General features: G+C 37.3%; 1 protein-coding gene across 1 annotated transcript in view; it reads right to left on the bottom strand.

The window, feature by feature from the left end:
- LOC109083977 (rho GTPase-activating protein 27-like) overlaps window positions 1-11,255 on the bottom strand; it is a 36,580-nt gene extending 25,325 nt beyond the window's left edge. Inside the window, exons 1-2 of the mRNA XM_042734984.1 lie at window positions 10,960-11,255; window positions 4,544-5,444 (exon numbers count right to left, since the gene is read on the bottom strand). Of these exons, the coding sequence (XP_042590918.1) occupies window positions 4,544-5,353 (810 nt within the window). The 5' untranslated portion in view covers window positions 5,354-5,444; window positions 10,960-11,255. The remainder of the gene's footprint in view (window positions 1-4,543; window positions 5,445-10,959) is intronic.
- Window positions 11,256-12,185: the final 930 nt, after the last annotated feature.

Below are 12,185 nucleotides of genomic sequence, written 5' to 3'. Positions count from 1 at the left end.
TATATATAATATAATTAATTAATATAATTAATATAATATATATAATAATCATATTGCTGTAACTAGTGGTAACTCAAGCCCAACATCTTGTGACCCTACAAGTGATTTGGCAAATGGATAGATGGATAATATAATATTATATAAGTGTTTCAACATGTTTAATCAACTTTTTGCCATAGAAACAGATCTGAAAAAGCAACAAATGGCTCAAAACGCCACTATTTGTCTCTGATTCATCTGCTCAAGAACTAACCAATATTGATCCAGTGTCTGTATAGTATTGAGTTACTGGAGGTTTCAAACAAATGTTCACAGAAGTACATGTTGTGGATATTTGCATCTGTGTACTACTGTGCTAAAATTTATCTCCTAACCTATAAAGTGTCATCCTAATTACTAAACGAAGCGCAAAGACTAATGAGCACAGCACAGAGCAACAGCCACAAAGATATAAACACTACAGGCAAACACAACTCAGCAACAACACAATAATTAATCGGTGACCTTTTGCACTGCAGAATTTGTGTTTGCATATTTAAAGGTTATTTTGTAACACATTAAAAATGCTGTAACTGAACAAGAATTACGGACGCAAAGCGCTGACAAAAATTTTGTATGCACACAGTTTTAAGATTGTGATTGCTTTGCTGAGTGGAGCTTTTGCAATGTTTTAATGATTAAGTGGAGAGACAATCCAATGGGGATATACCTGCCAAATATTTGCACTTGGATTCATTTACAAAAGTAGCATCACTCTAAATTTTCAGGACTCAGCTGTGCACAAACTTGCATCTCTTGTAATCCTAAATGACTCCACCTATGCTGCTGCTCACACTCACGCGTTACGCTCCAGTCGTGCACATGCACGAGGATCTGAGGTCTTCCAGTGCACAGCGCTGTGTGAGATGCATTAGCATAAGCTGACCTACATATCCGGGACTGCACTCCAGGGCTACGCATTGTGCCCGCCGAACTGAATGGCACCTCAGCCATGTCACTGCTGAAGCCACCATCGCTATGGGAACCAGAACTTCACTGGCAGGCCTCCAGAGTTTTTTGTGCTATCCCACCAAACTAAAACCCATAGAGAAGACAGCACAGACTTACAGACCTGCTGAAATGAACACTTCTAGGAAAGATGAGAAGAAAATAACATTTTATGCACAAGTATCTTAGTAGCAGCATGGAAGGCTCTTGGCACCATGATGACATTTGTGCGTGTAAATCGTACACTGACTGACCACTAATTTCAGAGAGTGATGTTAATACCTAGAAAAAGTACCGTGGTATAATGTCACAGTGATGTTTTAGATGGTAATACCATGGAACTTTGACATACGGGTCAAAAATTAATAAGAATGTCTAGATAAAAAAAAGAAAACTCTCAAAAACATACTTCAAAATGCCAAAATTATTAGAAATTATAATCTATGTTTTCAAATTGTTTTAGAATTGGTAACCAATAAATAAATACTAAAATAAATACATTTTCTAATAATTTACCTAATAATATTTTTAATAACATTAAAACATTTTCAAACACATAGGTGTCACACACATACACACACACATCCATCCATACATGCACAAATATCAAGAATTATTTATTCAAAAATACCAAGTTCAAAACTCAACTTGACTGTCCATACATTGATTTGGGAAATTTTTCAATGATATTTTGTATCAAATGGTATATAATTATTAATAACTTATTTTTATTCAGTCAGAAAATATGTTTTATATGATTCTGGCAATTATAATTATTTTTCTTTTTTTTATTCTGCCATTTATTTATTTGTTTGTTTATTTACTTACATTTCCTTCTTACAATCTCAGGAAAGTTACACCACCTACAACCTTCTGTCTTTAAGCCCAAAAAATATAAAAATGACTTTTAATTTGGAAATTAAGATAATACATAAAAGGCTACAACATAATAGAAGACATAGGCTAATAGAAGAGGTGCATTCAAAGTTGGATGCATTTAAATTCTAAGCAGGGTCTTGCTAATGTAATCTCGATATTATCTTTCGCCTTGACATGATATTACTTATTTTATGCAAGTAGAAATCGCGATACAAGTTTTATCCCCAAATCGACTCAGTTCTGTCAGATTGCTCACCGCATGCCTCCCAGCAGGAAGCGCAGGATTATTCTGTCATACCTTACAGCAGGTGTTTGCACAGGTGAAAGCGTTCCGTCTCCAAACGCTTAGATTACAAAAAGCTGCAAACGATATTCCAACCGGTAGTAAGCCGCTGTTTATATTCCATCTTTTTAATGCTGCCGTGCTTTAATCGTCCCTCCGCAGGGAAACAGGTGTGTTTGTGGGAGTGGCTGCAAAAGCCTGTTACTGTACCTCCCTACAGTGCCACTCACACTCACTAGGGCACTCGGCAGAGACTCGCCTAACCTGTTGTGCTCTTCATTTGACTCTGGTAGTATGCCTGAAAACCCCTTTTGCCATGCACAGTCAAATTAGCAGGGTTATATTTAGATACGTGCAGCGTGTTTTGGTTCTTTCAAAAAACAACGAGGTAAACTATGTACTAACTCTAGTAGACTAATCAAAGTTTTCCATACGCACCGTACAGAGTGTCTTGAGCCCTGTGTGGTAGATTAAACGGATGGAGAAGCCGGTTCTGTGCCGGTGAGGGGCAGCGGCCGTACACACAAACAGACAAGCAAACCATTGATATGCAGATCACTTGGCAGGGAGCTCCAGAAATGGAGTCTGCCTGGGCGTTTGACTAGGGTCGAAACGTCGCTAATAACTATACATTCTCTTCAGACGTAGAAATATAACAGCTATATATGTTTTTGTCCTCATTAGAAAGCGATTAGGGCTTGGGGTTGTTTGACCCTTCGCCGTCTGACTCTTCATTTTATACCTGGCCAGTAAGTACAGCTTTAATTTTGCCTATTAAATGAAGAACGTTTCAAACGTCGTTTATTTTTCAGTTACCACACAAAACTAGTGAGACTGTAACCATATCAACAGTAGTTTGCTCGAGCGTTTAGGAACGGAAAGGAAATAGTAAGCTACTTTTTTTATTAATCATTTACATATAACAAGAATGTCACAAAGCGTTCGTGCTTTAAAGACTTTAAAATTGTAGAGGCGCCAAAACAGTGGGCTGCACGATACGAATTCCTTTAAATTATTTAAAACGTTGATAATTTCTTTAGAAACACAATAAAGTTACAACAAAACGAACAGTGCGTAAACTATACCAAATGTTCATTAGTAGGGTAAAATACCATAAGAGTTCTCAGAACCTAACGTTTTGGCAGGGTTCTCTCAAAGTTCTCCAGGTAAAGGTCTTTTAAAGTTTTCTGGTCTTGTCTGGACTGGGACCAGTTGTATAAAAGATTTAGACTAGTCTTACAAGTTTCTTTAAGACTGGTCATAATGATAATTAAAAAAAGTTACATAAAATCTAAGCTGAATACAAAATATAAGACTGATTAGCTACCACTTGGCTAATTGCTAACTGTCAGACTAGTTTTTAAGACACTATAAACTAAGTTTATGCAACTGGCTCTCAAAATATTAGCTCTAAAACATAATTTGTATTGTTCATGGATTGTTTCTTCTGAATTTCTTAATTCATAATGCTAAAAATAACAAATGATTAAATGAAACTTTACCTAATATTAGCCAATATGTAAAACTTGGACGTTTTGAATGTTCAGAAATAATGTTTCCATACGTTCTAACGGCATGTTTTTGTTAGTTGGGATGAGGTACAATGACCCCCTCCTGTTTGAAAAATAATGAAAAATAGCCTATGAGACATTGTGTTATGTTGAATACCAAACGTTTTTTGTGTCTGTTTGCTAATGGGGCATTTGTGGATACATAATATTTTTAGATTTGCGAATTAAAATGGATTAAAATTAGGCCTATGGGTTAAGATGTCCCTGTCCTCCTAACACACACACACACACACACACACACACACACACACACACCCCCCCACACACACACACGTATATATATATATATATATATATATATATATATATATATATATATATATATATATATATATATATATCCTTTTACAGATAATTAATTAATTGAATAATTATTTTAAAAACATTTTACTTAATACATTGAAATGTGTAAAGAACAATTATATATTTAGCTCCATCAATCAGCTGTTGATGTATTGCAGGTATTTCTACACCAACTTTTAGGGACAGGCCCATTTTTTTCTTTTTTTGGACACCTGAGACATCATCACTTCCCCGTGGTTTTGGTTTTGTAGGCTCAGATGCTAATTTGCAGACAGTGCCCCCGTGTGGTCAAGAAAAGCAGCTAAATCATTCAGACTGAGCACATACTACTGAAGTATGCAGGGTCATCATTGAAATTTCATAATGCATTAATAGGCTACATCTAAGGCTCCATTCACTGTCAAGAGAGAACACTGCTGACTGTCATTGCAAGGAAGATAGAACAGTCCAGTATATTTTATTTTGCTACATAATCAGAAATTGCTGTTTAACTTTACTTTGCACATGAAACATTACTTACCATATTCTTATCTGGTGTGACAGGCTTTACAGTCATATTATCTTCGGCTATTGAGGATTCTGGTTCTCTTACTGTATCCAAACTCTCATACACATGCTCGTCTTTATTCATGGCATTCCAGACGTCACCCCAGCCAGCTCTATCGAGCATCTGAACATCTTGATCCAGGGCCTTTGAGTCCACCTGAGGCCTCTCTGTTGCATTTACGGTTGATTTTATCTCCATTTTAGGGGACTGAGGTGTGTTAACTGTCTGGAGAGGTGGCAGTATGATAGAAGGTGGAGTTTCCCCATTAGTTGGAGGAGCATGGATGGAAGGCTTGTCTTTAATGGTGTCATATATCTGGAGTTCAGGCACAGGACCGGCCTCTGCTTCAGTCTTTATAGGATCTGGATCCAAACCTTTCAGTTCAAAGAATTCCTTTGGAATAATATATGTTGATATTCTATGGCCATCCTTCTCCGTGTCTCGTTTTATAGAGGCAGGGACTCTGAGTGTGACCTCAGCGGGCTCAATGATGATGGGAAGTCTATCAGGAGCTGTCTCTGAGTTGGACTTGAGGTATTCACTTCCACTAAACTCTTCCGGAGGGTCCAGTGGAGTTTGGTTGGTCTCAGGTGGGAGTTCGGTCACATAGGTTGCTGGGATGAAAAAAGGCTTGTCGGTCTCACCACTCCGAACATGCCACCAGGTTTCATTGGTCTTGGCTACTAGGATGTAGTGCTCGTTGGGTTTGATGGACACCTCTCTGCCATCTCGAGCAGTGTATTTGTATTCATAATTCACCAGAACCTGCTGTGAAAGTGACATAGTGGCCCACTTCTGATAATCCCAAACCTGTTATGTGGCTGGTGTTCAGTGCAAACAGGAAATCAGGGTCTGTATACAGTCATCATGAGATCTGAAGATAAAGGGAAAAAAAACAATAGGTCATTTGTATAAAATAATCTGAAGTTTAGACAAAACAAGAACATAAATATATATAGCACAAAACAAAACAAGAACAGACTTATCAGACTTTGTAAAATATTAAAGGGGTCATATGACATTTTTAAAAAAGAACATTATTTTGTGTATTTGGTGTAAAGAAATGTGTTTATGTAGTTTAAGGTTAAAAAACACATTATTTTCCACAGTCTGTACATTATTGTTTCTCCTCTATGCCTTGCCTTTCTGAAACACGTTGATTTTTACAAAGCTCATCGTTCTGAAAAGTGAGGTACATGCTTATTGGCCAGCTATCCAGTGCGTTGTGATTGGCCGAATACCTCAAGCGTATGACGGAAATGTTACACCCCTTAACATACTGTGATGCTGTGTCCAGGCGCGACAAGACAAAACCAATAAAACCCATTACAAACGAGGCATTTGGACCATCCAGTGGGGACATAATTACTGATTATAATGACTCATACTGTCTTTGTACACGTTGCGTTGCATCGCACCTCGTAAACATAAAACCATGTCTGCATTTGTGATCAGAGAAACGATAAACAACAAGCGCTACTCTACACTAGAGCCCGATCGATATGGGTTTTTTGGTTGCCAATGCCGATACCGATATTAGGGTGTAAAAAAAGAGCGATACCGATATATCGGCTGATATTCTTTATGTGTAGGCTATATTATAGTACATTATAGTCAAAAGTTTGGACACACTTCCCATTCGTTTGTCCAAACTTTTGACTGGTACTGTATATAGAATACAGTATATAGCATACATAAACAGAATATATATACATAAATTTTTTTTTGCAATGATAACTCAAATGCGATGATTAAACACTTATAATAATGTGATTAACATAGGCCTATGTAGTGGAGGCAGGGTTTTAACAATTTAACAATAAACTTTATTATTCAAAATGAGTCTGACATCAGTGCACTTAACAGTAAACTTCACTTCACTTATTATAAATAACTTAACACAAATAGAACAAAATATATCAAGTCAAGTCTTCCACATGTACAGCATACATACAGAGAATTGAAATTGCGTTACTCTCAGACCCTTGGTGCATACAGATAACACTAACAGTAGAGCATAAAAATACAGATAGATACAGATTAAATATAAAATATAAAATACAACTATACAAATATACAAATAAGGACTTGTAAAAAAATGTAAATAAAAAGTTAAATAAAGCAGCACAAGACACATGGCAGATAGAGTGCAAACCAGTGAAGTAAACAAACAGTGCAGATAAAATTATTGTAGTGCAAGAAAGCTTATTCAGTCTGATTAAAGTGACAAAGGGCTCAGAGAGCATTTCTTTATTAAACTGTCTGAAGAGATAGTTGAATGAGGTAGTGAGCAGACCAATGCTGCATAAAGTGTCTGGTGCAGCTCACAGTTTGTTAGTGGGAGGGGGGAGTGGAAGGATCTGGGGATGTGGGAGCTGGGTGGGGGCAAAATAGGGGAGGGGGTTCAGAGTTCAGTGGTGCCTGGGGCAAAAGAGGGGAGAGGGGGCAAGGTACAAAACATTGAAGGGTCTTCTGGCAGGATGCATTGCTGTGCTTTCTTGGCCAGTACTGCTGTGTTTTCAGTCCAGGAGAGGTCCTCTGTGATGTGCACACCCAGGAACTTGGAGCTGCTCCCTCTCTCCACAGTCGCACTGTTGATGGTCAGAGGAACATGTTGAGTGTGCACTCTCCTGAAGTCAACAACAATCTCCTTCGTCTTCTCCACATTCAGAGGGAGATTGTTGTGACTGCACCACCCGGTCTCTCAGTATACGCCCAGGAATGTTGTCAGGACCCGGAGCTTTGCGTGCGTTGATCCTGCTGAGGGATCTCCTCATGCTGTGTGGGGTTGTTGTGATTGCCTGGCCCCCGGGAGGAGGTGGAGTCTTCTGTGCAGTGCTGCTGTTTTGTTCCTCAAAGTGAGCAAAAAAGGCGTTCAGCTTGTTCAGCAGGGAGATGGTGCTGTCATAGATCCCCGGTGGGGGCTTGTAGTCCCTAATGATCTGTATCCCCTGCCACAGGCTCCGAGGTTCTCTGCTGTCGCTGAATCGATGGGCTATCCTCCTGGAGTACTGTCTCTTAGCCTGTCTGATGCCGCAGGATTGTATCATAAATGTTGTTTATTTTTCTCAAATAGCATTTAAAAAAGCTTATTTCTCAGGCTAGATCAGCCAGTGCGCATGCGCAGTCCTAAGCGCAAGTCTCAGAGTGTTGACTGTTTCTATAGTAGTATTCTATAGCCTTTGTTATAATGGGTTCTGTTCTACACCAGACGTTTGTCGCGTGGCACGATGTGATGTGAACGATATGATAAGCATGAGATAAGCATGAACATACACGGCACGGCCGGTATAAACACCAGCATTGACTGAGTGGCCACGATCAGCTCTGGTGGCCGTAACACAAGCTTTAATGCACACAGACACGTGCCATGACACGTGAAGTTTGAGCTCATCCACGCATCTCTACACTACACTGACCTGGGTTGCCGTAGCAAACAACGGAGCACGCTCTGGTGGACAAACGAATTAATTACACCATTCAGAAGCATTTAATCTGCGTTATATGTTCTGTAAAAAAAATGTTCATATCGGCGGCATTTTCCGCTGATACCGATATATCGGCGACAGGCTCATATCGGCCGATAATATCAGCTAAACGATATATCGGTCGGCTCTATTCTACACTGCTCAAAACTTGCGTTTGAATCATCAGTGGCAAATCCTTTAAATATGAAAACATACTTACAGGCTGTGAGTCAGCATTATTTGTCAGAACACCGGCATTGTAGGCTACTCTCCTAGGAAACAGTCCTCGTCCTCCGTAAAATGCGCTGCACACATCTTAATATTTGTTTTGAACTGTTCTGGAACAGTGTTGTAAATGTAACTTAACAACTGATTTCTAGTTGTGTCCTCTTTTGGAAGACCAAACAAAGTAGTTTCGCTTTCATAATGAAACAGCATCTCCACAACATGGCGCCAGCAACAATACTACAGCGAGAATCAAAGTTACGCCTTCTTTCTTTGTGTGAACATTTGGGCTGTGTTATGTAAATCTTCCCACATCGTGACGTAGAGATGTGGGGGTGTGTTAAAACAAGCCGTTTTAGGAGGGCGTGGACAAGTCTTAACTTTTATAAAGAATATCTCTTTGGATTTGAGACTTTAGTCTTTGCAACTTTACAGATCTTCTTTATGCACCAAGAGCTTGTAACACTCCAAAGAGAAAGGAAAACTTGAAATCACATCATATGACCCCTTTAAATAACACAAAATACAAAACAAAAAACAAATCAGAAAAAAACAATACATTGAAACAAAACAATACAACAAAGCAAAACTATGTGTAAAGACTTACTTGTGACTATAATATAAAATAATAAAAATGCACAAACATTGATTGATAATTTTAATTAGAAGTTTAGTATTTAAAAATATATCAATGTCAAAAACAAAACTAAACATGCAGACTTACAGAATATTTATATGTACAGTATTTAAAGCATAGACTGTATAAAATCAGTGTGTCACTTATAGGCAGTGCACATTTAGAATAAAAAGGCATAAAGATAAATTTACCCTGAAATCTACTCATTTATATTTGCATAATGGTATATGACAAAATATACTGTTCATTAGCTTACAAATATGACTTTTTTTTAACGGGTGGGACTATTATATTCACAACACAAAATATTTGTGAAACAGAGGAATGCAGACAAACCAGGGGAACCACAGGTGTGTCGGAGAGAGATATGAGAGAATCCTGTCAAGATTTGTAACAGCAGACGACCTCAAAACTGAATATTTTCAGTGAAGATTTAGTTCAATGCATTCTTTACTTTAACGAAACCAGAAGGCAGAGACAATATGATGAAAATATACAAGCACAAAGGGATGAAGTAGAAGAGAAGTACTAGGTAATTGTTTTTATTTAAATGTCTTATATCTATATTCTTATATCTATCCTATAAGGAGAAACTACACTGTGTTGTACCATAAATTAGTATATTACTTAAAATTATGATTTGGAAGCTAAAAAATAGCTTTCGAAGTAGTTTTCAGAGTTGTTTAACACTAGTAGGAATCAGATATGCTAAAAGCATGTAAACACAGAGTGACAGACGCACAACACAGACTACAGGAAGTGTATTTTGCAGAGGAACGCTGCACTAACCCCAAACCTACACAGAAGAGACAGCAGAATAGGGGAAACATCAAGCTTGTAAAACAGGAAAACACACCATGCTATGTGCAAACTGCAATCTCGGTTTCACTGAGGTTGTTGCAAAATACTAATTACATAATATATAAAGCAGATCATTGGATGTTTCTGTGATGACTGATTAATTAATAAAAACTGCCACACCAGCAGCTGCTTGCAAAGACGTGAGTGAACATGTGTTTTAAGTACAGTCATCATCTGCTGTGCCTTCATGGAATAAACTGCAGGCAGTTAACGCCTCTAATGTCAAGAAAAATGTGTCCAAACCACCCGTGATCACATTCGGGAGTCCTCACTGCATCCAGCAACTGGTTTGGAACTGGAACAGTGTGTCCAGATAATTGAACAATTATATTTAAAAACCCTACACATATCTCACAATATATTATAATGTAAATAAATTATGTGTGCGCATATAATACTTACACGATAGTGTGTGTGTGTGTATATGTATATGTATGTATGTGTGTGTGCGTATATATATATATATATATATACATACATACACACCCACACCCACACCCATCTACAGTGTTAATTTTTTTTATAACAGTTGTAAATAATGCATGACTATTTGAATACGTTTTTGCAAGAAAATACTATTTCAAGTCTTCAACTACTTTAAAGTTTCATGTTTAATTCAGTGCTACTTGCTGATTATTTTAAAATTTACTAGAAAGTTCCCAGTGAAACGTTTTTTTTTTCAGTATGTATACAGTAAACAGTTTATGAATACATATCATATAACATTATATTATATTTGTATTTATATCTATATAAATATATACAGTAGCCTACACACTGTATATAACATATTTTACGTAATCACAAACTTTTATTTTGGATGCGATTAATCCTTTGACAGCACTAATTTTAATCTTATCTTTTGCTAATATCTTAATATTTTAAATCATAATATCTGTTTTATAAGTTTTAAGACTAAAGGCAGAACAAAGTGAAACAAAACAAAATAAAACCAAGCAAAACGATAAAAACCAAAGCAAAGCAAAAAAAAAAAAAAAAAAAAAAAAACTAACTTTATACATGGTTGTGAATCAGATCTCGAAGTTAAACAATGGAAGTCTACATGTTACTGCAGGAACATACAGATAGCAAAAAAACCGATACAACTGTATAAACAACTGCTGCTCATAACAAACCTACAGTACAGATTCTAAGCGCAGATATATAACACAATCAGATGAGATATCAAATGAATTTACCATCAGAGAACAAGAACTCCTCCTCCTCTGAGCGCTGGGAATAATTCACTTTAGTAAGAAACTGTCATCTCTGTGTGTTTGTAGTTTAATGCAGGACGCCTCAGCCCCATACTTCAGACCTGTAGTGCTGCTGTGTCAGTGGGAGGGAAGAAATGTGTCCAGATTTGAGCTGCTCGACGGGTTTGAGCGCGGCTGAGTGGAAGAGAGCAGGAGGTGAGAAAGAGAGAGCGTACAAACACCAGAGTGCTTCTCGATTAAACTGCATATTAAACCATCACTGTATTCACAGTCAGTCACCAAGCGAAGGAACAATTGTCCAAAGCTGGGAAAAATGAGGAAGCAGAAAATAAAAAAGAGAAACGGCGAGGAGAACTTGTCAGCACTGCTGTGTTTTTAATTATTACCATGGCAACACTGACAAAGGCGTTCTTTGCGGGTTTCATTCAAGGCTATTTCGGCTTTATGACTAATGTTTCGAGTCATATTTGCAGACATGGGTGTTGGTGCGAAAACTCTGACTTTATGGAAGCGTTTCGGTTCAGCTCACAGTCAGTGGTGTTATTCTGTGTCTGGTTTTCCTTCAGTCTGTCAGTGCTGCTGCTGATAACGTCGTCCAGCTCAGCAGGAAATGACATAAATACTGCATGGTTTTGTAGTATGAACAGGTTATCATTGAGAAAAAGGCATCCACGTATTCATGTGGAAGCCAAACTTAGATTAGTAGACTAATTTGGAACATTGGATAAGGTCTGGTTGAAAATTCTTCTTTGCAATCACTCCATAAATCAGAAAATACTATTAACAACTAGGGGGAAAAAATCTAATTAAGTGTCATAAATCAGGAGAATGATATATGAACAAATGCCTGTGTAAAAACCTTTAGAATGTGGGTAGAAATAAAACTGGAAAGCTTGGTGTTACTATAAAGTGCTACGGAAATTGATATTTCACACGAAATAATGTTAATAATAATAATAATAATAAAGGTAAATGTGAATGTCTCAAGATTCTGACTTTTACTTAATGCAATTGTAAAATAAATAAAATAATAATAATAGTCAGAACTGTGAGATATAAACTACAACAATAAAAAAAGGTCAGTGTGAGATAAAAAGTTGCAATTACCTTTTTTATTTTCAGAATTGTGAGATGGAATTGTGAGAAAAGAGTCAGAATTCTGATTCGGGATTCTGCACATTTTTTTTTCCCTCAGAAATGCAAGAAAC

This window comes from Cyprinus carpio, chromosome B12 (genome assembly GCF_018340385.1).
Source record: "Cyprinus carpio isolate SPL01 chromosome B12, ASM1834038v1, whole genome shotgun sequence".
NCBI classification, from domain to species: Eukaryota; Metazoa; Chordata; class Actinopteri; order Cypriniformes; family Cyprinidae; genus Cyprinus; species Cyprinus carpio.
This window is presented reverse-complemented; position numbering and strand designations above follow the sequence as displayed.